Below are 24,160 nucleotides of genomic sequence, written 5' to 3' on the forward strand. Positions count from 1 at the left end.
CTCAGAAGCAACATTTAGCAGTTTGCCTGATTTGGTTTTAACTAAGCATATTATAAACCTACCAAACAAAACTGTTGTCTGGTGTTTAGAGCAGGGGTCGGTACAGGGGAGAATTCATTAGTCATGTTGAGAGGGTTTGTAAACATTGTGTATCTTCTACTGTGTATCTTCTAACAGTGAGACAAAATGACTCAAACTGTTCAGTTTTCCTAAGAACACTAATAATTTACGGACTGTTTTTAGCTATAAATAGTTCAGCAATCATTTCTTCAAATCAGGTACATTTTGGGATTTAAGCACAGAATGAGAAAGAGATGGAAGGAATAGTGAGAGAAGCTCTAATGTAGTAAGTTTTTCAACTTTGGTATGGGAAATGGAGACTATAATGAAACTAGTATCCCTCCCTTTGACTAAAATTCTATTTGCAGCCTACACTTCTCTTTTTTTACTTAAGATGAAAATCCTTTGAGAAGTGGCTTTTTCCAGACAAGTAAACGTCTATTATTAACAAAGGTAAAAGGAGATTTTCCTGAAATATTTGCCTGAGGAAACCAGAACTGGATCCAGAAGATTTAAGCTATTTGATATAACTTCAACTTTTCAGTAGCTTCATAGAGTACAAAATGTTTTGGTTTTTTTGGTTTTTAACTTACTCAGAGCGGTCCAAAACAGCTGTCCTTACCCAGGTTGCTTGCATCCAAGTAACAAGGACCCAGGCTTCCTCCATTTTTTGTCTCTACTTTCCTCAAGATCCTCACTGTCCTCTCCATTTAGCCAACAGACAGAGAAGGATGAGAGGTGGTGTGAGGGAGGGTCGCCTGAGCCAGGCTTGGAAGTAGCATGTATCATTTCTGTCCACATCTTCTTGGCTATAGTCCAATCACATGGCCTCACCTACTCTGAAGGAGGGAGGGCAGGAAATACAGCTTAGCTGTAGGAGTTGAGCGAACAACCAACAATTTGGGCAATTTCTCTCTTCTTACGCAGATTTTTATTTCCTGAATTTATTTTCTGTGAGAACAAAACAAAATTTATATACAAAATTGTGTACCTTACCCAAATGTGTCTGCTTTTCTGGCCTGTGTGTGTGTGGAATATACACGTATGAGTTTAAATAATTTACTTTGCAATACCTTCTAAAGCAGAAGTTTGTTTTCATTTGCATTACCCTCTTTTATCATCAGCCTTCTGCCTCAGGCTACACCTCTTTTTTGACTTCAGACTTTTGATAGAATCTAGTGTTCCCATCATTATAACATAATAGCCAACACTTCCTGGTATACCAGAATTCTAAATTCCTTTTTAGATCTCCAGTCCTTTTCAAAATGGTATCTTTTGTTTCATAGTCTTATGGACTACACAGCAAGTTGATAATATAATGTATACTAAAGTCTTAATGGAAAATAGTGTAGTGTTTCTCACAAAATGATTCGTAAATTCACTCCATCATGATCAGAGACACTTGTTAAATATGCAAAATCTGAACCAGGAATTGGGAATTAGAATCTTCAACAGAGGACTGAAACTGACATTTTAAAAAACACCTCATTTACAAAACAGAAACAGACTCATTGACATCGAAAACAAATTTATGGTTGCCGAATGGGAAACGGGGGTGGAGGGATAAATTAGGAGTTTGGGATTAGGAGATACAAGCTACTATATATACAACAGATAAACAAGGTCCTACTGTATAGCACAAGGAACTATATTCAATAGCTTATAATATAACCTCTAATAAAAAAATATATATGTATAACTGAATCACTATGCTGTACACCAGAAACTAACACAACATTGTAAATCAACTATACTTCAATTAAAAAAAATACATTGGATTATATGGGGGGTTTATAACTTAAAAAAAAAAAACCCCACCTCCACATGACTCTATTGCATATCAAACTTTAAGAGCTAAAGGCTTAGCTGCACTGTCTTCCTAGATAACATATTTGGATTCTTACAGTGACTTTTCAGAAAGTGAAGATTTTTTGTGTGTGGTAACAATGACATGTAGAAAGAAACTCTGAGCATAATGGCCCAGAATTTGAATAGCTGTTTGTTTGTTTGTTTTAGGCAAAGCATCTAATCCTTAGTTATTTAGTTTATGAATGGTAACAATAATAAATTAGTTAATGCCTAAAGCATCAAGATGTTCAATACCTATAATTGACTACCATACTGTTTAAAAATTGTAAACTGACAAAAACCTGCCTATTTTCACTGAAAAGAACAATCAAGTAGGTGACAAAATCAAAACTAAGAAGGCAAATGGATAAACATTTAACTAAAGTTGCAATACTGATTTGCTTTTGTCTCTAACCTTCAAACTTTTGGGGACATTATTTACTGTAATTTGTTCAACTGCCTCTCCAGTCCAATTACAATTCTGTCCCAGTAACACATCCACACACATCTTTCCTTCAGCCACATTACCATTTTGCTGTTCCTGGACATATTCTTATTCTTTATATCCTATAACTGAAATTTTTTCTCTTTGTCTAGAATGTAGTTTACTCTAAAACTCCTTGACAAAACATACCACTTACAAAGTCCTCTCACATCCCACTATTACCAAAACATTCTCTGGATCTATTTCACCTCATGTGGAGTAAGCTCCCCATTTCACGTATTTCTATAGCTTATTTATGGTAGGTTGATTTTTAACATATTTTAGTAGGTAGAGCAAAACTATTTTATGTTATATGCCAACATCTAACAATTAGCAATAACTAAATTGGGTAATGTGGAAGGGGAGATGGGAAAAAATGGTCTGTCCTGTTTATGGCCGTTAGGGCCAAGAGCTAGAATTGACTACTGATGTCTGTTATACCAGTGGGAGCTGAGAAAGGCGATTAGTGCTAGCTTTTATACAGAACAATTTACACCTAGAGGGATCAAAGCCAATTAAAATTCAGCACACCATAATATGGCAGCAACTTTTTGTTTAAACTCAAATTATAAACCTATTGCCAGATATTCAATGATGTTTGTGATCAAAAGGTATTTGAATTGTTTGTGTTATGGTTATACCATAAAAGTGGTTAACTCACTTCTCTCAGGCCTTCATTCTTTTAGTCCAGGACATTCAAGTGGATTTTTGAAAGATCATTTCATGAAGAGAAATAAAATGTTCAAGAGACTCTGATGGTCTTCACAGAGCTATTCTCATGTTAGATATACTTAGGATTACATAGGTTAAATAAGCAAAGAGAATTAGAAAGTTATTTTCTCTTTGTTTTCCTAGATATGGGCTCTTCAGCAAAAACCATCTGCAAAGAAGCAAGTGAACCACTGCTTGACAAAGCATTAGCAGTACTAGGAGTTTGGTTTCTTATTCAGTAGCACAGGAGGAGTAAAACCAAGGAGACAGCAAGACAGATATTACATGTTAATACAAAATGTCTCAAGGGGTTAAAGAAATTGGGGACTAAAGTATGAAATTTTATGGAAATCTCTGGACGACTTGTTACAAGGATGGAGATTCTTTACCCAGATTTCTGCCAAACAAATATACTTCTGTGAAGACAGTGATGCCTGGATTTTAGATTTTCCATTTTTCTGTTTTATATTATGTATAATTTCATATACTTAACCATATAGAAAATATTAGATAAACTTCCATCGAGATTGAACAAAACAAGTACACATTTCATCACAAAACTTTAACACTGCCAAACCAAGACAAACATCCAGGAAGCAAACATCTTTTGAATTCTAAGTCAGTACTAAGTGTGAACTCTGTTCCCAATACACAATTTAAAAATGAACCAGGCTGTCACATAGTTTCTTTACAGATAAACAGGATACTTGGGTGAAAAATAGCAAACTGTTGATAGCAATCAGTACTACAAAATGAGATGAGTTTCCTGTAGATTCCAGGTGTCTTCATGATTGAAATAAATGACTCCTTAAAAAATAACACAAAATAAATTAAATTAAATTTATAAAGAGAAAATGATGCCTGACTTCACATTTTAGAATATATGTAACTGCACATATATTCAAAAAAATATTTAATGCTCAGGATAGCTAGGAAGAAAAAACAAAACACAACATCAAACAGCTCTATAACCTAAGCTTTCCAAACTGAAATTAAGTATTATTACATGTCTAATGGACAAAATTGTTTTATTGAAAAGCCATTTAACACAGATAGTTCCTTTACATTGCACTCTAGTTGTTGGGAACTAAGTTTCTAGAGATAGAGGAAATCTGTATCTCTGTATCTCAAAGGCCAGAATCATTTCATTCATTACTGGAAGAGTGATATCAACATTAGTTGTGAGGGCTATGGATGGAGGGACCCATTTCTCTCTAGCAGCACCTGGATTTCTGAGGAGAGATCTCTGTGACTGGGGAGAGGAAGAGAAAGGGAAAGGAAGCTGACAAGAAAATCAAAGTGCCATGTCTTCTGCAGTCTGCTTTGAGACTTCAGCACAGGATCCACTCATGAACGTCTGGGTGGGCCCCACTTGAAGATCCCCCTCCTGGCCCTGTGGACACCCCCAAGACCCCAGATGCTGAATCCACACCCCTCCTAACTCTGTGGTTGATTCCTTGTGCCCACTCCAGAGGGCTTCCCCAAGAGCCAGCTCCTATAGGAGAAACCACAAACCTGTGCCACTTTCTGCAATAAAAAAGGTTTCTTATAGATCCAAAGTAAAAAAAAAAAGCCTAATTAAGGAAGCTGTCTGCTATTTCAAATGCAAAAGCAGAAACACATATCCTCAAACGCCATGAAAAGTCAAAGAAATATGCTATCATAAAGAGAAAATGATAGCGCTCCAGCAACTAAATTCAAAGACACAGAATATTGTAATCTATGAACATATACTATGTTCTAAGTGCTGCTTGGCCACTTGCATTTACTTATGATGTTCCTTCTGCTTAGTGCTCATGATTATCCTTGGTGCTGCCAAAACATTTCAATTCTTAGTCCTAAACAATGACAAACAGTTTTTGTTAGCATTAGTTTTTCACAGATTTTTCTTTTCTGCCTCCAAATTTAAACTCAGATTGTCTTTATCATTTTTTTTTAATTCTCAGAACTTTATATTCAGTACAAAGCTAACATTCAAATAATTTTATTTGTTTGAAATTGAACTCAAGAGGAAGCTCTTAGGGAAGTCTTCCCTAAAATAATCCAATGAACATTTACTAACTACTTTTAAATTTGAAGACATTGGAGTGTGTTCATTTGTGGATGCAAAGATATATACGTTCTTGTAGAGAGGAATTACAGAGAGCAAATGGTTAATGACAGAATCTGTATCTGAAAAAAAAAGGCCTGATATCCATATATTGGATAATGCAGTCACTCTCACTTCCTCCAGCTAATCTACATTCCCTGCCAGTTTTATGTATGTCTGTATATATGCATGTGTGTGTATGTATGTATGCACACACACACACACACACAAATGTTCAATATTTTATGACTGAATTCCTCAACTAAATTTACCATTTCTTTCTTTTTCCCCTTATTTCTTTCTCATGTTGAAAATGGCACACTGGAACAAAGCTAGATGTTTTAGTCATCATCTAGAGTTTTCAAACAAGAAACCAGCACGTTATAACCCCAGAGTCTATTATCTTCATGGAGTAACCAAATGAAACAACCACAGAAAATGCTAAACTTCAGAAACAAATTACTTCAAATTCCTTTTTTATTTCTAGAATATCTAGCCAGGGTAATGTGAGCCTCACATATTTGGAGACTGTGGACAGGCTTGTCCCTAAAGAGAAGTATTTTCTCTCTAAGACACATGTAAAGTGTAACTTCTTGTCTACTAAGTTATATACAGAATGAAAATTTAATATACCTAATTTTAAAACGAGTATTTTAATTAATAAAATTGTCACACTTACTGTTTACGATTGGTTAAGATTAGGCCCAAAGGTTTTACAATACAATTTCATAACATGGAGACTCTATAGGATATTTTAAACAAACTCATTCATTCTTCCATAAAAATAAACCCCATTTTGATTACTCCAACTCATGTTTGTTCATCCTATGATTTTTTATAGTACATAAAAACAAATATTTGTGTACTAGGTTATACATATGTATTTTATGGTCTATTCCTTTTAAAATGTTTCTTGTGATAATCTCTTATTTCCAATAATTCTGTCACCTTCTGAAAGCATGTCTAGATTTCCCCCTTCATTTTTCTATCCTCAAACATGATTTTAGGTACGCAGTAATCAACTCATTTAAATAAGTATCAACACTTTCACATGGGTATAATCACTATAAAATGCATGATGAAATGAATTATGCATACCTTGCATAGGTGTACTTGCTAAAGTCCATCTGACAACTGAAAATTAAGAAATGCATTTGAATATGACATCTAATATCTAATTTTTGTATAATGCAGAGCTCCATGAAGATTAACCAGTTTTTTAATAAATATTTCAACAGTTATACAATTCAATTTAACAACATAGATAGAGGAATTTACACCCTCCCAAAACAACAGCTTAAAAGGCTTCAAAACAAACATAAAATATGTTGATTCCTGAGACTCCAGTTCTCAGACTTAATGCCTAGGTTATTGAGGATTTCAAGAGCAAAGTGTATCAAAACTCAAACACTAAATTCCTCAGAGCCCAATGTTCACAGTATCAAAAGGGTCATTTAAACACTAGGCTGGAAATAATAATTAAATTAGGTTATTTAATTTCACACTGTTTGTAGTTCAAAATATACACTTACTTGGCCCAAAGAGGAGACATAAGAATTGTAATATAAGAAGTTACATAATTCTAGAAGACAGGAATGGATGTGTTAAGTACAGAAAGATTCTAAAATGGTAAGACAGTTTTCTTTTCATGATGGAGTAGAATATGTGAAGTGAACTTAGTTTTATAAATTTAAACATTGTAAAGATAGAATGAGAGAGATTAGCTTTGCTGAAATAATCCAGAAGTTAACAAAAGAAATAAACAAATCCACTATCATATGGAGACTTGAACACACCTCTCTCAGAAGATACTCAAAAAACAAAAAAATTAAGTATATAGAAGATATAAAGTAAAAAAAAATAACAAGCATAATCCAATAAACATACAGAAAACATTACACATGGCAATTCTAAAACAGACATTCTTTTAAAATCCATATGAAAAAGTTTACAAAAAAAAAAAGGAATAAAACCACTCATTCAAGGTTACAGCTTTTTCCCTCGCCAAATTTCAAAGTTTTTTTTATTACATTGATGACATTTTCTGACCAAACTAGAATAAACAGAAAGGTTATCTTCTCACAAACATAGAGTAAAAAATTTCAAATTTATTTTTCTAAGAAACTCATGAATCACAGAAATAATTTTAATAAAAAATTCTATAAATCGAATGACTGAGAAATGACTAACAGAAAATCAGAAGAAATTTATAGCCTTAAACATTCATTTGCGAAAACAAAGATGCAAATATACAAGTATATTATCTGATAAAAATAGTTTACCAAAAGACCAGACCAAAACAAAACATATTCTCCACCTAAAAGCATAAGGTAGAAAATGATCCAGAAATGATTACTAATTAATGAATCAGAACAAACATACACGGCAGATCACAAACGCCAATTTTTTAATATTTGAATATTTGAAAATGAACGAAAATCTGAAAGGATGGATCAAAGTAAAAATTTGGTGAAGCACAAAAAAAGTATCAGGAACACATTAGGTCATCCTAAAACAGGCGGCAGATTTAGGTAAAAAAGATGACAACTTTATACCAATAAACTTAAAAAACTGGATATGAAAAATTACTAGAAAAAGTTGACAATACCAAGAAAATATGAAACTGAAACTAAAAAAATAAATAAATAAAATGTTTACCATAAAAGAAAGTATTTTTAAAAAGGAAAATATTATTCTTACAGAGAATAGAAAGAAAATTTTCCTATTCGTTTCACAAAGTAAGCTTAATCTTCACTTTAGGTTATCAAACAGACTTCTAGTCAAGACAGACTAATAGAGTGTTGATTGTACTGAATCACTGCCTAGTCCCCAGTCCCCTCCCCACCCCTACCCTCCACTCTTCACTGGTTTGTGCCCCTCCTTTGAATAGAAAAAAGGAAGAAAAAAAACCATCTCTGGCTGGCAGCAGGGCCTTTTCAGCAGTCTCTGTAGAATCATAACCCAGGTTTTTGTGCAAGAGATCACAAGTTCCCAGGAGTAGTTTCCCTTCTTGCACATATCTACCTTGCACAACTAACAATGAACTGGTATAGCTTTTAGGGGAGCCTAAGAGAGAGCCAAGAACAGCTGGAAGCTGAAGTCCAGCTTCTATTTAAAAGTAAGTTCCAAGTTCCAAATCCTGAGCTTGTAATTCAAGACAATTGTGGCCAATGTGAGGCTCCAGCCACATGGACAATTCAGGGGATTTAAACATAACAGATACTCAAGCCTCCCCTACTCTTTGGCCTCAGTGTGGACTGACGCATTCCACACTCCTTGAAAAAAATTTGGTTCCCAGCAGTTTTGCAGACCTCTGCTTTTGATTACTGCACGTTTGCCCAATCTCTTTCTCCTGTCCCCTGGCTTTGAGTATCTCAGGATATTATCATTCACCCCTAGCTTGGTGGGCTCCATATAAGTATCTTCTCTTCCTTCCCATAAGCCACTATGTGTGCAAAGATAGGGAAACTCCATACCATCCCAACCCATACCCCAGTCTCCCTTAATGGACACTTATTTTCTGGGACAGATATATGTATATATATTCTTGCTCTCCTTTCTGTTGCAGGCATTTTGGGGTATATGAGACTAGAAAAAAACAAACAAACAAAACAGACTGTAGGGATAAGGGAAGGAAAAATGGGGGACTGCGCATGTGGGTTGCTAGAAGGCTACAGAAGGGACCATGTGGGAGGAGGAGGATGGGCAGATTGAGGAAGCCTCTCTAAGTATTTGTATGTCCCTTGTGGAGAATATATACTCAATCCTCTCTGAGCCCCTCATTCAATAATGATGCAGGACCTCAAAGACTTCTGATACCTATCCTATTTCATATCTTAAAAATGGGGCCAACACATTTAAAAGGACAATTTGAGAGAAAACTAGAGAAAACTCAGAAAAGCAGAGCAAACCATCAGAGTGTACAAGGATCTCAATCTTCACCTCAGAGAAGGCATCCCAGTCTGAGGCAGAACAGGGAACACTGTCTCTTGAAACTCTCTTGACCAATAACAAAAGGTTCCAGTGTCTTTCTCATGGAGATATTGAGGTCCTTCTCGCACAGGAAGGTCATTTTCTTATAAGGAAAAGGAGTTTTCCACTCTCTGAGAACTGTCACTGATCTCTCTCTCTTACACAGCAGTTCCCACACTCCCAATTAGGGATGCAATCTCTTTCTCAAACAGTGCCCCACCACTGTCCACACACCCAGCAACAGACACTCAGGGGAACGGAGACTGAAAGCAACAGACACAAACACAAGAAGAAATACTAACTCAAATAGAAATACTAACTCACATAGACACAGGACAATTAGAAATACTAACTCATATAGACACAAGGCAATACAGACAGATGGGGTCTCTATATTCTCTCACTATTGCTCTGTATCTTCTTATTCTGTTTTAGATTGCTACCCTATTTTAACACACTCTGAAATCATCCTATTGACCATTTCTCTTGTTCATTTTCATTATGTTCCACATGGCCAGGGACTGGTCAGATAAACCCCCTGCTGTAGCTCCCATTCACAGCAAGGCACCTGGCACAAAACAGGCACCTGGCAAATAAACATTTGGATCAGTAATTAAAATTATTTTCCCATATCTAACCACCTGCATAAAGCATTCACCTTCTCCTTAAATTAAGCTCAGCATGTTTGTGTCATATCGATTTGGGCAAGCAACCCCTTGGGCCCCAGGTCAGGGCCTCCTCCCCCCTACACCCTCTGTATTCACACCAGTCCCAGTGCCTATGGTGTTGCTGGCCTTTGAGTGCGACTCTTCTCATCAACCTATGAAGGTAAACAGACAAACAGGCAGCTGAGAGAGTTCTAGGGCTTTTAATCAACAGAATCCAGAGTCTGCTCCAATCTGAAATGTAATAAAAAATGAGACTGTCCTCAAGGAATTTAAGTCCATCCTGCAATGTGGGTGGGGCCTGACAGCTGGGAATGAGGAAGACACATTAGCCCAGGGTAGGATGGGCAAGGGGATAATGTACTAAACTTCAACCATAAGATAAACTCCTTGCTCCTTCCCACATCTCATCCCCTACATGAACAGTGGAGCTCAGAAGCAGAGACAGGTAGACCAGAGGCCCTCCCTCCTGCCGTACCTGCAGTCCAAGGACACCATGGTCTGAGCTGGAGTCTGATCTGTTCTAGGATCCTTCCCCATGTTGTCGTTCCCCAGGAAGCCATGGCAAGCTCGCACCTCCAGCAGGCTGTGGGCCGTCAGCCTTGGGGAGACACAGTATGGACAGTGGGTAAGGCCTATCTCTCAGCTTTTCTCTCTGGCTCCCTGCCCATCTGTTCCATCTCTCATTCACCTTGGATGACACATCTCTGTCTCTCCCCATGGTGTCCCGAGTGTTCTGCTTCTGGGGCTGGGTCAGCTGCTGGGGCTTATCCTTAGGAAGATCCAGCTTTTGTGGTATCTCTGCCTCTGCCCCGGGGAACAGCAGCTTACCCTGTAGGGTGTATAGCAGCTGGAGGAAGGTCTGGTGCCTGGAAGGAGGAGGTGGGTGTGAAGAAAGGGAACTCACCTGGACCACCCCTGGTCTACAGCCCATGCTCCCAGCCTCACCTCTGCAGCTTGTCCTGCTCTTGTCCTGCCTGCTGTTTAAGAGTTCCAAGTTCCTGATACAGTCGATCAAGCTCCTGCTTAGTTCCTTTCTGACGCTCCCTCACCTCTGCAGAAACCTCTGCCAGATGCTGCAGACGCTTCTCCTACCAGGAATGGAAATGTAGACATGGTTCCTCAGATGCTGAGGTCTTAGAGTCATTCCCCCAACTCCTCCAGCTTAGACCTAGCTGGGGGTTCAGAGCCTCAGATGGAAAGAGGGGCCTTACTCACTTTAGGCAGGACAAGGGGCCTAGAGAAAAGGGTCTGAATGAATTATTTCAGCATGAGACATTCTGGAGGGAAGAGGCATAAAGATGATGATAATACTTACTTAGTCTGTTATGTGCCAGGCACTATTTTAAGCACTCCCAGTACTAATTACTTAATCATCATAACAACTCTATATGGTAGATGCTACTATTTCCTCCATTTCACAGATGAATAAACAGAAGCATAGAAAGTTAGATGACTGCCCAAGATCATACAGTGGTTAAGTGGTGATGCTGAGATTCAAGTCTGTGTTGGCACCCTATACTATAATGCCTCACAGGATGAAACAGGATGAAGGTTTTCCAGGCAGAGGACTTGGTCCATGCAATGGCATAGTGGTGGGGAAAGATATTTTCCTAGGGGAATGGACATACCTGTTGCAGCTGCCACTCCTTCTGGGCTATTCTGAGCTTTTCCATGGCCATTTGCTTCTGCAGGTAAGCAAAAGGATGGGAACAAAGAGAAGAGTGTATTTTTATGGCTGGATTTTAAAAGACAGCCAGTGGGTCCAACCCAGCATGCTCACCCTTTTCCTCCTCCTCTGTCTGCCTTTCCCTCCCCCTATCCTGGGTTCACCTTGGCCTGGAGTTGTTGAAGGGCCTCCTGGAGCTGTGCCTGCTTCCTTCGGGCCTCCTCCACCTTGGGCAGTGCCTGGGTTAGGGCACTTGTGATGGCTTCCACGTGCTCTTGGTAGGTAGCCTTCAGCTCTTTCCATTGCTCTTTGGCTTCAATTGCCTTCTGCCCTGAGAAGAGCCACATAGAATGAGGGTATAAGTGAGCCTGGCCTATCTACCTGCAACATTGGAAGCCTCAGTCTTCCCATCAGCCAAATAGCTGACCTGACTTATGTTCCCCTTTCTTCTTCACTCAGGGCAGCCCCAATCCCAACCCCCTGCCTACTCACGGCTCGTGTCTTCAGAAGCCAAGGGGTCCAGGCCCTGGGCAGTGTTCTTCTGAACCAAGAAGTTCTGCAGGAAGTCTACTACTTGAAGCTGGCTGCAGAGGAGCTTGTCTTTCTTCCGGGAGTCCTGTTTAGAGGGTAGAGGCAGGGAACATTCTTACCTCCTTGCACTATCATTGCTGCCCATGTTTTGCAATAGGAGGAAACAGGAGCAGTCCCTGGTTTCTGAAAGGCTGGATTCTATCTTGCACATACCATCACAAACTCAGCCAGGATCTGAGCAGGCAGTTCTGTCTCCTCCTGCAGACCAATAGGCTCCAGGATGTCTGCCACCTTGGCCAGGGCCCTGAAGGGTCAAGAAAACAGGGAAAACTGAAGGCCCCTGGGGTGCTAGTTCTACAGAACTTGTGTGCACATGCACATATGTGAATATTTATATTAATGCTGAATCTTGCCCTGACTAGTATCTGCAAACAGGCTTGAAGGGCCATCTAGGCCCAGGAATGGTGAGTGTACGAAGGACATACGGAGATAAGTGCCCTGAGGAAAACAGGCAAAGCAAGGGGAGGGCCATCTAGGCCCAGGAATGGTGAGTGCACGGAGGACAGACGGAGATAAGTGCCCTGAGGAAAACAGGCAAAGCAAGGGGAGTAAGGAATGTTAGGACGGAGCTGTGATTTTAAATAGGGAATGTTTCACTGAAGAGAAACCGTCTAAGTTTCTGAAAGCAGTCAGGGAGATATACAGAGAATGGAGGAGCCCTCCACGAAGAGGACACAAGCCTTGGGGCGGGCGGGGTCTCAGAATACTTAAGGAGGGGCTCAGGACAGGGCACTGGATGTCTTGGTCTAGGCTCTCCAGAGATCTTCCTTGTTAGGGGCTGGAGCGGTCCTTTAGGAGGCAGGAATGAGGATGAAATGACCCACTGAGAGAGTGTGTTGGGACATCACGGCAGAGTCGTACCCCAACAGCTGTAAAGAATAGATGGGTATCAAGAAATTTACGTGGGGGCGCGCAAGGTCCGCCCTATCTCGTCCCCGGCTGTCACCTGGCGGCGGAGACTTACTCTAGGGCTGCAGTCTCCGCCTCGGTCTCCGCCGCCTCCATCTTTCCCCGGCCGCGCTTCAGTTCTACTTTCTGTCCACTTTGGATGCACCACAGCCTGCGCGCCGAAGCAAGCGATTGGATATCCGGTCAGTGGGCGGGAATAAAGGACCATCGTAAGCTCTCATTGGTAGGCGCAGATTCGCTCGTTGGCGCGCAGCTGTTTGGCGCAGGCGCAGTTGCTGCTGAGCGCGGCGTGAGCGCAGAAGTTCTACGCCTGCGCAGTAGCCCTTGGGCCGTGCTGAAGGCTGGAGGTGCGGCTTGAGTTCGCTCCGCGGCGCGCGTCCCAGTTCTCCTCAGACTAAGCGAAAGAGGGAGGAGCGTTGTGCTGTTTGACTTTTCGGGGCAACTCTCGGCATTACCTTAAAAAAAAAAATTCTGCTGCTGTAGAAGGAGAACACTGGGTCTTTCTTTCAAGTTGCTTGACGTCAGTAACGAGTAACAGTGATCTTAGAGACCCAGAGAGCGAATGATAGCTCAAAAAGCATACTGCATTTAAACGGTTTTCCAGGATGCGGTGCAGGGAGAGAAAACCTAAGCAGAGTCCAGAGGATTACCTGCGTTGACAGGACGGAGCTGGAGTTCTGGGGGAGACCAAGGCAGGTAACGTTCTCTAGAGAGTGTAGGAGAAAGGAGAAGGTTGCTCAGAGAGAGAACTCGGAGTTCTGCAGTTTTCTCCGGTATTCTGCTGAGTACTGAGCGTCATGTGTCTGAGGAAACTACCCCGAAAGGGTTTTAAGGATTCCCAGACGTCTCTTAGGGTCAGAAATAGTAACTCTTTTCACCAGTCACACTGGAAAACTTCATAATCCGTGGGGCCTTGGTTTGAGTGCACAGATTCTGCCTTAGTAGTAGGGCATTAGCCCTAGTGCCATCTAACAAATCTTAAAGGCAAGGCCCAAATGGATCAAATGTTTAACAAAACCCAAGTATATGATAGACCAAAGTTCAATAATATTTATAGAAATACAAAAATATCCAGCAACCAGTGAGGTGTAGTTTGCAATGTCTGGCATCCGATTGGAAACTACCAAACTTGGCAAAAAGAAGTGGAAAAGAAAACCCATATTTAGGAGAAAAATCAATCACTGATCAGAATAGAAATAAATGTTATAATCAACAGACAAGGATATTGAAACAGTTTTGTTCAAAAAGATAAGCAGAGCTATAATCAAAAAGACAGAAGGATGTGGAAAAAGTGGACTGCTCATGTTGCTGGTAGGAATGTAAAGTGGTGCATCTGCTTTTGAAAAACAAGTTTGGTAGTTCCTCAAAATGTTTAACAGTGACCACATGAACCACTCCTAGGTATGTATCCAAGACAAAAATTAAGTAATAATGAACACAGAAGTTGAAATTTGATGAAAACTATAAATTCACAAATCCAAGGAGCTCAACAAACCCCAAGCACAATAAACTTAATTGCATAGCTCAAAACTATTGCTAAAAGCAGCTTGGTGGGTGGGGGAACATGTTATATATGAAGAAACAAAAGTATTGTGACTTACAGTAAGTTTCTTACTGGAAACTGCAAGGAGCATGACAGTGTTAGCAACATCTTTAAAGTACTGTTAGAGTAAAAGTCACTCTTGATTTCTACATATAGGAAACATACCTTTCAAAAATAATAATTAACTGAAGACATTTTTAGACATACAAAAACTGAAGGAATTTATCATTAGTCTATTTGTGCTACAAGAAATGTGAAAGAAGTCTATTAATCAGGAAAAAAAAGTGATATTAGATTGAAATCTAAATGTGTACAAAGGAATGAACAGTACCAGGAATGGTAACTACATGAGTAAAAACGTATGCCTTTCTTAATACTTAAATCTTTTTTTTAAAGATAATAAAGAAACTGTATTAACAAAAATAGCAATAATGTGATGTAAGTTTTATAACATAAGTGAAAGGGAAATATAGCAAAAAGTGCAGGGGAGAAGGAAGTAAATTACACATCTTTATGTAAAATTCTATATCAGATGGAAGTAGACTATGATAAATCAAAGCTGTATACAATAGTCTCAAAGCAGTGGTGCTTATACACCCCGTGGTGGCCACTTCCTTGTATAATCTTTTCCTTTTGAGTGCAGTTGGATCCTGGCACTTGTTTTTAAATGATAGAATGGTGATAGGGTATCATTGTGTTAATTAGGCTGCTTATTAGGAAAAGGTGATGGTATGTCACTCCTGATACCGTTTAGTTATATAATACTCCACAGCAAACTGGAGAGAGAGATTCTCCTGCTGGCTGTAAAAAAACAGGCATGTTATAAACTGCCTGAGGCGAGGATCATGTGGCAAGGAACTGAGGGTGGCCTCCAGGACCTGGGAATATATTTTAGCTTATTGCTAGTAAGAAGTTGAGGCCCTCAGTCAAACAACTTCAAGAGGTTGGATTCTGCAAAAAATCTGAACAAGCCTGGAAGCAGATTCTCCCCTAACTGAATCTCCAGGAAAGGATACTCCCCAGTTAATAGCTGGATTGTAACCTTGTAAGATCCTGAGTTGAATGCAAAATTCTGTCCCATGGAAACTGTGTGAAATCTTGACCTATGAAAACTGATATAACATGTGTTGTTTTAAGATGCTAAGTTGTGATGATTTGTTGTGTGGTGGTAGAAAACTAATACAAGTACATTCTAAAATAAGAAAGTAAAGAGCTATAGCTAATAAACCAATAAAAGAGATAAAGTCGAATCTAAATAATACCCAGCTAACTCAAAAGAAGGCAGTACAGGGAAGAAGGGGAACAAAGAACAGATGAGACAAATAAAAAACAAAAAGCAAAATGATGGACTTTAAGCCTAAATATATGAATAACTACATTAAGTATAAGTACCTTAAACACACAAAAGACAGAGAATATCAGATTGGATACAAAGGCAAAGTAATTATATTAAATGCATTAAATATAAAGACATAAGTAGATAAAAGTAAAAGGGTAAAATATACCATACTAATGTTAATTAACAGAATGCCTAGAATGGCTATTTTAACAAATATGTGTATATTTAGAGGAAAAATTTTGCCAGAAATAAAGATGATTTCATAATGATAAAAAGGCCGATTCATCATGTGAATTTAATAATCATAATTGTTTATACACACCTAATAAGAGATTCAAAATACATGAATCAAAATCATGAATCATAGCTGACTTGCAAGGAGACTTAAACAAATCCATAGTAATAGTTGAGATTTCAGTAAGCCATTTACAGTATTTGATACGACACTGCACCTAATGACAGAATATTCATTCTTTTCCAGTGCACATCAGTCAAACAAACCCATATTATGGGACATAAAATGAATCTTAAATATAAATGACTAGAACCATACTAAGTAGGTTTTCTGTCTGTAAAGGATTTAAATAATCTCCTCTATATATTTTGAATATAATGATGTACTCCAAGGAAGGAGTCCTTTTAACGTTTTAAAATATAATTAACTCTTCATCTTTCCATATTTTTCTGCTCAGTTTTTTTCAGACATTGATCAAGGCTTCCTTCACCTACGTGCCTAGCTAGATCAAGCCTCTTTATCATAGGATCACAAAGCTCTATGGACTTCTAAATCCTGGTCATAACTGCATTTTTATATTTGTAGAATTATTTGATTAATATCTCATTTTCTAATCAGCAAGCTTATTGAGGGCAAGAATTTGGTATACTTTTGCTCGTAACTAATAGTCAGCAATGAATAATAATATGCTTTAAGTAATTATTTGATAATTTAAATAATAATTTCCTTTAAGCAATTAATATTTTGCTCATTACTAATAGTAAGCTATTAATAAAAATTTTATTAGTAAATAATTATTAATAATAATTTCTTATATAAGGGGTAGTTTATATGAGCTCTTAGTAGGCCATTTTAAGGATGCTAGTTTTATCATAAGAGTAATAGAGAGCTATGGAAGGTTTCTCATTACTAGATGACAAGTCAAATTTCAGTAGTCCAATTAAGCCTGTATTCTGGATGGAAAGAAAAAAAGTCTAGGAAGTAATATTATTTCAGTAGTCTTAGTGAAAGATGAGAACAGTTTTGGATTGTGCGATTCTATTTGGTGAAGTGGCAGTGAAGGTAGAAATAACTTGAAGTATTTAGGTAGGATCATTTATAGATTTTGTGATTTAGTGGATCTGATAAATTGGAGTTGCTAAACTGATCACCAAATAAGATACTTAGGCTTCTGACTGTGCAACTGCATGAATTGTGTTGCACTTTATTCAAATAGTGATTCCTGGAAGAGAATTCTGTCTGTGAAAGATCCTTAACTTGTTTCTTCTGACCTACTAATTAGATGTGTTTCTATCAAAGTGGGCATTGAAAAAAAGACACATGGACAAGTAGGTTTTGAGTTTAAAGAAGGTGAGAATTGGAAATACACACTTGATAATTATAAACAAATAGGCAGTTGAAACCATGGAGATGGATGCCATTTCCTAGGTTGAGAGTGTAGAGTGAAAAAGAGCAGATGGCTGGAACCAGTATAGTTGTCATCTTACGGATTTACAGGGAAAAGTTAGGCTTTTAATAAGAGAGAAAATTCTACAGTGATATAGAGAAAAGCAATTGAGTGTGATATGATGTAGATAAGGGACAAGAAAATTTTCAAAAATTTGAGAGCTCACTATGCCAGATCACACTGAGAGGTCAAGTAAGATTGAATGAAAATTACTAATTGAATTTAGCAACATGTCTATTATTAGTATTCATTGTGAGAGATGTTCAATAAAGTGATTAGAACACAGAAGACAGATTATATAGAGTGAATATAAAGTAGATTATATAGAAGCATTAAAGCAAAGAAATGGAGATATGTGAAATAGAAAGTTCTTAGGACCCATTAGCTACATTTGAGTGCCCAATAGCAATGTATGCCTAAAGGCTGCCATAGTGGACAGTGCAAATTTTAGAACATTTCCACCAACAGAAAGTTCAATTGGAGAGTGATGATTCAAGTAAACGTTTAGGTACATTATATATGTATGTCCTGTACTTTATGTACAAATATTTACGTTTGCTTTAATTTCAACAAAACTAATGGTAAAAAATCCATAATTTTAAGGAAGAGTTATATTTGTAGTATAGAAGTTGCAAATATATAAATTGTATGTAATTATAAATTTAAAGAGGTCTAGTTTACAGCTTGTCAAAGTATAATACCCTCCATAGGTTATATATAAAAATTTTTTGTTGCTCATCATCTTCCCCTGTTGCAGAAAATCAATAGCACAACCAGCAAGTAAGTAAAGCAAATTCCTTTAAGCATATAGTTGATATGGGCATTATATTTTCATTATTAAAATGGAAACATCTCTTCAGTCATTGAACAAGTGGAAAATTTTAAAAAGAAGCATATGTTCCTAGAAATAGAAAATTTCCTTAGTCATTTTGAAGCTTTTATTGTGTAGAACATATGAAATGGTTCTGAAAATTGTACTTACGTTATCACTCAAATGAAATATCAACTGTTTTATTGGGATGCATGAAATGATTATGGGGGCAGATTCATCTCATATCCATAGAGTATTTAAGTAATATAAGTAATGAGATAAGGCATATGTTTGCAATTGTCTATAGAAAAAAAAAACCTCCTGTACTTTATAAAAGATGCAAAACAAAATGCTATGCTTTGGAGACAGATTTCTAATTGTACAGAAGTTTCTGTTTGGTATATCCAGTTCTCCCAGCATTGTTTTAGGAGTTGAAGTTGTATTTCCAGATCTTCTCTGCCCTTTTGCAAGATCATCTAAATGAATCATGGGAAATTTAATGAATAAAACATTATATATAATAGGTATGTATATTCATATATACATATACATCTATATATCTCTGCACATATGTTCATACTTGTGTTTGGATATCGTACACTATAAACTTTAGCTAAAAAGTAATATTTTAAAATCCATTTAATTTTCTCCTGGTATTTTAACATTAGCCATTCTTCTCTATAGCATCACTGATTTTTTGCTTTCCATGTCACAATCACTCACAGGTTACTAAAATGTAATTCCATTGTGATACTTATTAATTCAGAGGCTAAAGCAATAACAGTTCAGGTAAATAAAACACATGTACTAGGACATTTTCAAAAGATGCTTAAAAGTATTAAAATTTTATTCATTATTATGGTAAAACTGTCAAAAAAAATCTCCTCTTTGCTACCTTCCTAAACATCAGAATATTTCTATGTTTATATCACTTTAGACCATTAGCTGATGGGTGATTTTTCTGTATTTCAACTATTCTCCAAACAAGACCCTAGAACTTAAATAATTTAGTCAGCTGAATTTAAAAAAGAAAGCTATTTTTGATAATAGTAATTCTTTAGAATATGATACAAAATGTATTATGAAATTTTTATTTAAAAATTTGACAATAACTATTCCTTTGGTGTACACGTTTTAATGCATTAAGGCAAATTGCGTATCTGATTGAAATATCTATGAAGTAAGGTAAACATGTGGCAAACAATACAAATAATTAATTAAAAAGTGTTCATAGGGACTCAAACTCTTAATGAAGAAAATACTTTTGCTTTTATCAACTAGTGAGTATATCCTCTGGTGTGTGTGTGTGTGTGTGTGTGTGTGTGTGTGTGTGTGTGTGTGTGTGTGTGTTTTCAGTCTTGCTGTCAGAAAAAGAAATTCCCATTGGTTTACTTAATTTTTAAAGCAGCTTTATTGAAGTGTGGATTACATGGCATAAAATTCATCCATTATAAATGCAAAATTCAATGATTTTATTATATTTATATAGAGTTGTGCAGTCAGTTTTAGAACATTTCCATCACCTCTAAGAGATCCATTTTGCCTATTTGCAGTGAATCCCTGATCCTATCCCCAAGCCCAGACCAGCACTGATGTATTTTTTGTCTCTGTAGACTAGCCTTTTCTGGACATTCCAGAAACATGCAATATCTAGGTTTTTTGTTTTTTGGTTTTTTTAATCTAGCTTCCTTGCCTTAGCATAGTGTTTTGAGAATCATCCATGTTGTAGCATGCATTAGTAATTTGTTCATTTTTATTGATGAATACATTGTAATGTGTTGGTATAACAAAAACAATTTATCAATTCACTAGTTGATGGAAATTGGACTGTTTTGTGATAGATTTATTACTTTTTTTCCCCATTTGTATTTGAAGTATAGTCAGTTTACAATGTTGTGTCAGTTTGTTTCTAGTGATTGACTTATGAATAATGCTGCTAGTGAACATTCCCAGAAAATATTTTTTTAAGAATGATTTATCTTTTTTTAATTGAAGTATAGTTGATTTAGCAATGTTGTGTTATTTTCTGGTGTACAGCATAGTGATTCATTTATACACACATACTGTATTTTTTCATTATAGGCCATTCCAAGATATTGAGTAAGTTTCCTGTCCCAGTAGGATTTTACTGCTTATCTATTTTATATATAGTAGTTAGTATTTACAAATCCTGAACTCCCAATTTATCTCTTCCCACTCCCATTACCCACTGGAAACCGTAAGTTCATAAGTTTGTTTTCTATGTCTATGAGTCTGTCTCTGTTTTGTAAATAAGTTCATTTGTATCCTTTTTTTTAGATTACACATGTAAGTGATATTGTATGGTATTTTTCTTTCTCTTTTTGACTTACTTCACTTAGTATGATGATCTCCAGGTCCATCCATGTTGCTGCAAATGGCATTATTTTATTATTTTTTATGGTTGAGTAGTATTCCATTGTATATGTGTGTGGTATATATATGTGTGTGTGTGTGTGTGTATATATATATATATATATATATATATATGACATCTTCTGTTTTTTCCTTGTTTTTTTCTCAAAGCTTTTTAGTTTTAATTCTTATATTTATGATTCATTTGAGTTATTTTTTTTGTGTGTACAATGTGAGATAAGAGTCTAAGTTCATCTTTCTATATATGAACATCCAATTGTTTTAGCACTACTTGTTAAAAAAAGTATTCTTTCCTCATTTAATTTTCTTGGCACTTCTTTTCAAAAAAATCAATTGGTTAAAAACATACTGTGTTTCCAAGGCTCTCAATTCTGTTTAAGTGATCAATATTCTTATTCTTATAGCAGCACCACATTGTTTTGATTATTGCATCTTTTATAGTACCTTTAAAAACTGGGAAGTGTCCATCTTCCACATTTTTCTTCTTTCACAGATATTACTCAGCTATTCTGGATCTTTTGCATTTCCATGTACATTTTAGGAATAGCTTATCAATTTCTACCAAAATGCCTACTGGGATTTTTAATGAATTACATTGTATTAGGTGGGAAGTTATGGATTATGGTTTTTGTTTGTCTCTTTTTTAAATTTATTTTAATTTTTACTACTGTGTGTTATTACAGACTTGGCTGCCAATAATTTTCAGAGAATACTTGGCATACTTATGTATAAGTCAGTGAACCAGCCAAGTGTCCCCAGGAATTCTCTGGAACTGATGACACCGAATTCAGTAAATATCTTAAATACAGATGTAGAGGTAGACCAGTTAGCTTTCTTTCCCATTTAATATTCAAGTCAATGAATTTGACACAATAACTTTACCTTGTTTAAAGGAAAGCAGGCAAGAAGATTAAATACTTCATTAGTAGAATACAGTAATACTATATTGGCAAAGCTAGATAATTTGCTCTGACACAGTTAGGTATTTTTTCCTTCAAAAATATAAGAAAACCTTCCCTCTGAAAATTTCAGGTGCTAATCATTTTAGTGTTTTGAAAAAAGCAATGGCAAATTCTAAACTGATGTGCAAATTTTAAAATTAGGAAAAGAAGATGGATTAAGTCCTCCTTTAACCTGGCATCTGTGTGAATTTTGTCCTGAATGGATGAAATTCACATTTATTAATCCAAGCCACTCAACTAGATATTAAAAAATAAACATTCTCTCCTTTAACTGCCACATAGAAACTCTCTGAACTAGCTTTTATTTTTCCAAACTAATAGAAAGGAAACAGAAGTTCGAGAAAGCCTAACCAAGTAATTTTACCAAGGTCACAGAGCTAGTAAGGTCCAAAGCTAAATTTGAAACAAATACGTCTGACATCAGTTAGATCTTTCTATTACATGAACTAATTGGAGTAGGCCTGAGAGGTATGCAGCAGTAAAATTCAGCCTTTGTTGAAGACCTGTTTTTCCTATGTCATCACCATCTTATTCTCTATTTGGTTCTCAGTAAATGTTTTTAAAATTGACTTGAAATTGCTTTGTTATTTTGTTTTTCTTCTGTTTTACCTACATGTGATAGTAGTGCTTTACCTCCAAAATATATATGCCTTATATTTATGATTTCTGAAATTATAAAAACTTTTATTTATTGAGAATTTCAGACACTAAAACAGGTGAGAGAGGTCATATCTTAGGACAAATAGATTTTTAGATACTCTTCAATTACAGCATTACAATGACCAGCATTTTCAACATAGTACATCTTCAGCTATATTTTCTATAAATGTTTTGCAGGGAAAGTGAGTGGGATAGGGAATGCATTTGAGATGATCAAAGCCTAAACTTAGCTAAGAGAGATATATTTCAACAGGCGAAATCAGTTGTTCACTGCAGATGCTGAAATTCATGTTTCTTATAGCACAATTCATGACAAAAGGTGAAGAACATGGTTTTTGTAATAGAGATTTGGGTTCATTCTCGGTTCCACTACCTTGGACAATTTAAATGAAATCAAGAATTCTGTTTTCTCATTTATTAAATAGGAATAATGATGAGCAGGTTTCTGTGAAAAAACAGGTAAAAGAATTTTTGGAAAATATTTTGATCTATGTTCAACACAGAGGATATTATTAACATTTTAGTTCCCACTTCCATCAGCTGCTTTTGGGATTCATATTTAAATAAAGCCAGAACATGAGTAACTGCAAATAACTTAGTAAATGCTTAAATGTATACAACACGGATTAGACTTTTTCCAATAAACTATATCTCATCTAGTTGCATTAATGTTTAACATGATTTACAATTTTTACCTTTCACAGTTTCCTATTATTTGTTTTTCAATGCCAACTTGGTCAATAAACTTAAAAGTCTAATTTTGGGTTTCAGTAGAACAACAACTGAGAAATGACCTTCCAAAGGCTTAACATTTAGTACATAAAGCTATTACTACTTTTCCATAACTCTCAGAATCATCAGTGATAGTCTGATGTTAGCTACAGCTGTGCTTTGCTGGAATTTTCAGATCAACATACTACATCTCGTTTCAGGAAGAATCTTCATGTTTAGCATCTAAATTGCAGATCATAAGGCAATTCTTGCTTTGGTTTGCTAGTTCCAGATGGATAGATTCTGTCTTACACCCTGCTCAATTCCCTATTTCAGTCTCATTCCTCTTACAATGCTCAGCAACCATGCAATTTGGATACGGACCATCAGAACTAAATTGAAAGATCCTCATGAGAAAGAATATCTCACTAGGAGTAAATGCCCATTAAAGCCTTTTGAATCTGTTCTAATCACTGTCTAACCCTCCAGCTTCTTACTTTTTGTTTTCTGACAGTAATGAACCAAAACACCATGATAAAAGCCTGAAAGCTAAAGGGATTATTTTTAATTCTCAAACTTATTGTTATGTATCTGTTGCACTTATAATAGTGTTTAGATTATTCCCATTGCTTTCCTCTAATTTTGAAGGCTGATAATTTCACCTTATCTATATAAATCTTTCCCTTTCAGTTCAAGAAGAGTTAGCTGTTTCTCTTCATAGACTAGACTAAGTGCTAAATTTGTTTTTTACCATGCAGTAGGCATGGAGATTCACCCAGGGACAGCTAGTGTCTCATTGGTGCACAGAGTGGGTGACTTGGAAAAGCAAGGGGAAGAACAAAGGCATATTCTAGGGATTCCCCCTCATTTCATCCATATCCATCTACCCTACAATATTGCTATAGAAATTACTCATCTATTTGACATGTTTTTCTGTTTAAACATGATGAGAAAAAAGTCATAAATCTTCAGGTAACTTTATATTTCCATTAAATGAATGCATTAAAAAATAAAACTCAACTAACTTCTGGTATTTTCCTCATTTACATGTCTCTTTATA

General features: G+C 36.5%; 1 protein-coding gene across 8 annotated transcripts; it reads right to left on the reverse strand.

Moving 5' to 3' along the window:
- Positions 1-1,781: 1,781 nt before the first annotated feature.
- Positions 1,782-13,150, reverse strand: ZWINT (ZW10 interacting kinetochore protein). Of its 8 annotated transcripts, XR_004323932.1 has the most exons (10): positions 13,054-13,150; positions 12,243-12,333; positions 11,991-12,114; positions 11,663-11,829; positions 11,461-11,517; positions 10,778-10,920; positions 10,521-10,698; positions 10,308-10,430; positions 6,291-6,326; positions 1,782-3,910 (listed from the first exon to the last, which is right to left on the reverse strand). XR_004323932.1 is itself a non-coding variant. In XM_014566615.2 (9 exons), the coding sequence occupies exons 1-8, from the start codon at positions 13,092-13,094 to the stop codon at positions 10,353-10,355; spliced, it is 879 nt and encodes a 292-aa protein (XP_014422101.1). In that variant the 5' UTR covers positions 13,095-13,150; the 3' UTR covers positions 1,782-3,910; positions 10,308-10,352. The 8 variants fall into 8 exon arrangements, 7 of the variants coding, with proteins under 7 accessions (XP_014422101.1, XP_014422103.1, XP_014422100.1 ...); XM_014566615.2 differs by lacking the exon at positions 6,291-6,326; XM_014566617.2 differs by lacking the exons at positions 1,782-3,910; positions 6,291-6,326 and adding an exon at positions 6,333-9,750.
- Positions 13,151-24,160: the final 11,010 nt, after the last annotated feature.

This window comes from Camelus ferus, chromosome 11 (genome assembly GCF_009834535.1).
Source record: "Camelus ferus isolate YT-003-E chromosome 11, BCGSAC_Cfer_1.0, whole genome shotgun sequence".
In the NCBI taxonomy this organism is placed as follows: Eukaryota; Metazoa; Chordata; class Mammalia; order Artiodactyla; family Camelidae; genus Camelus; species Camelus ferus.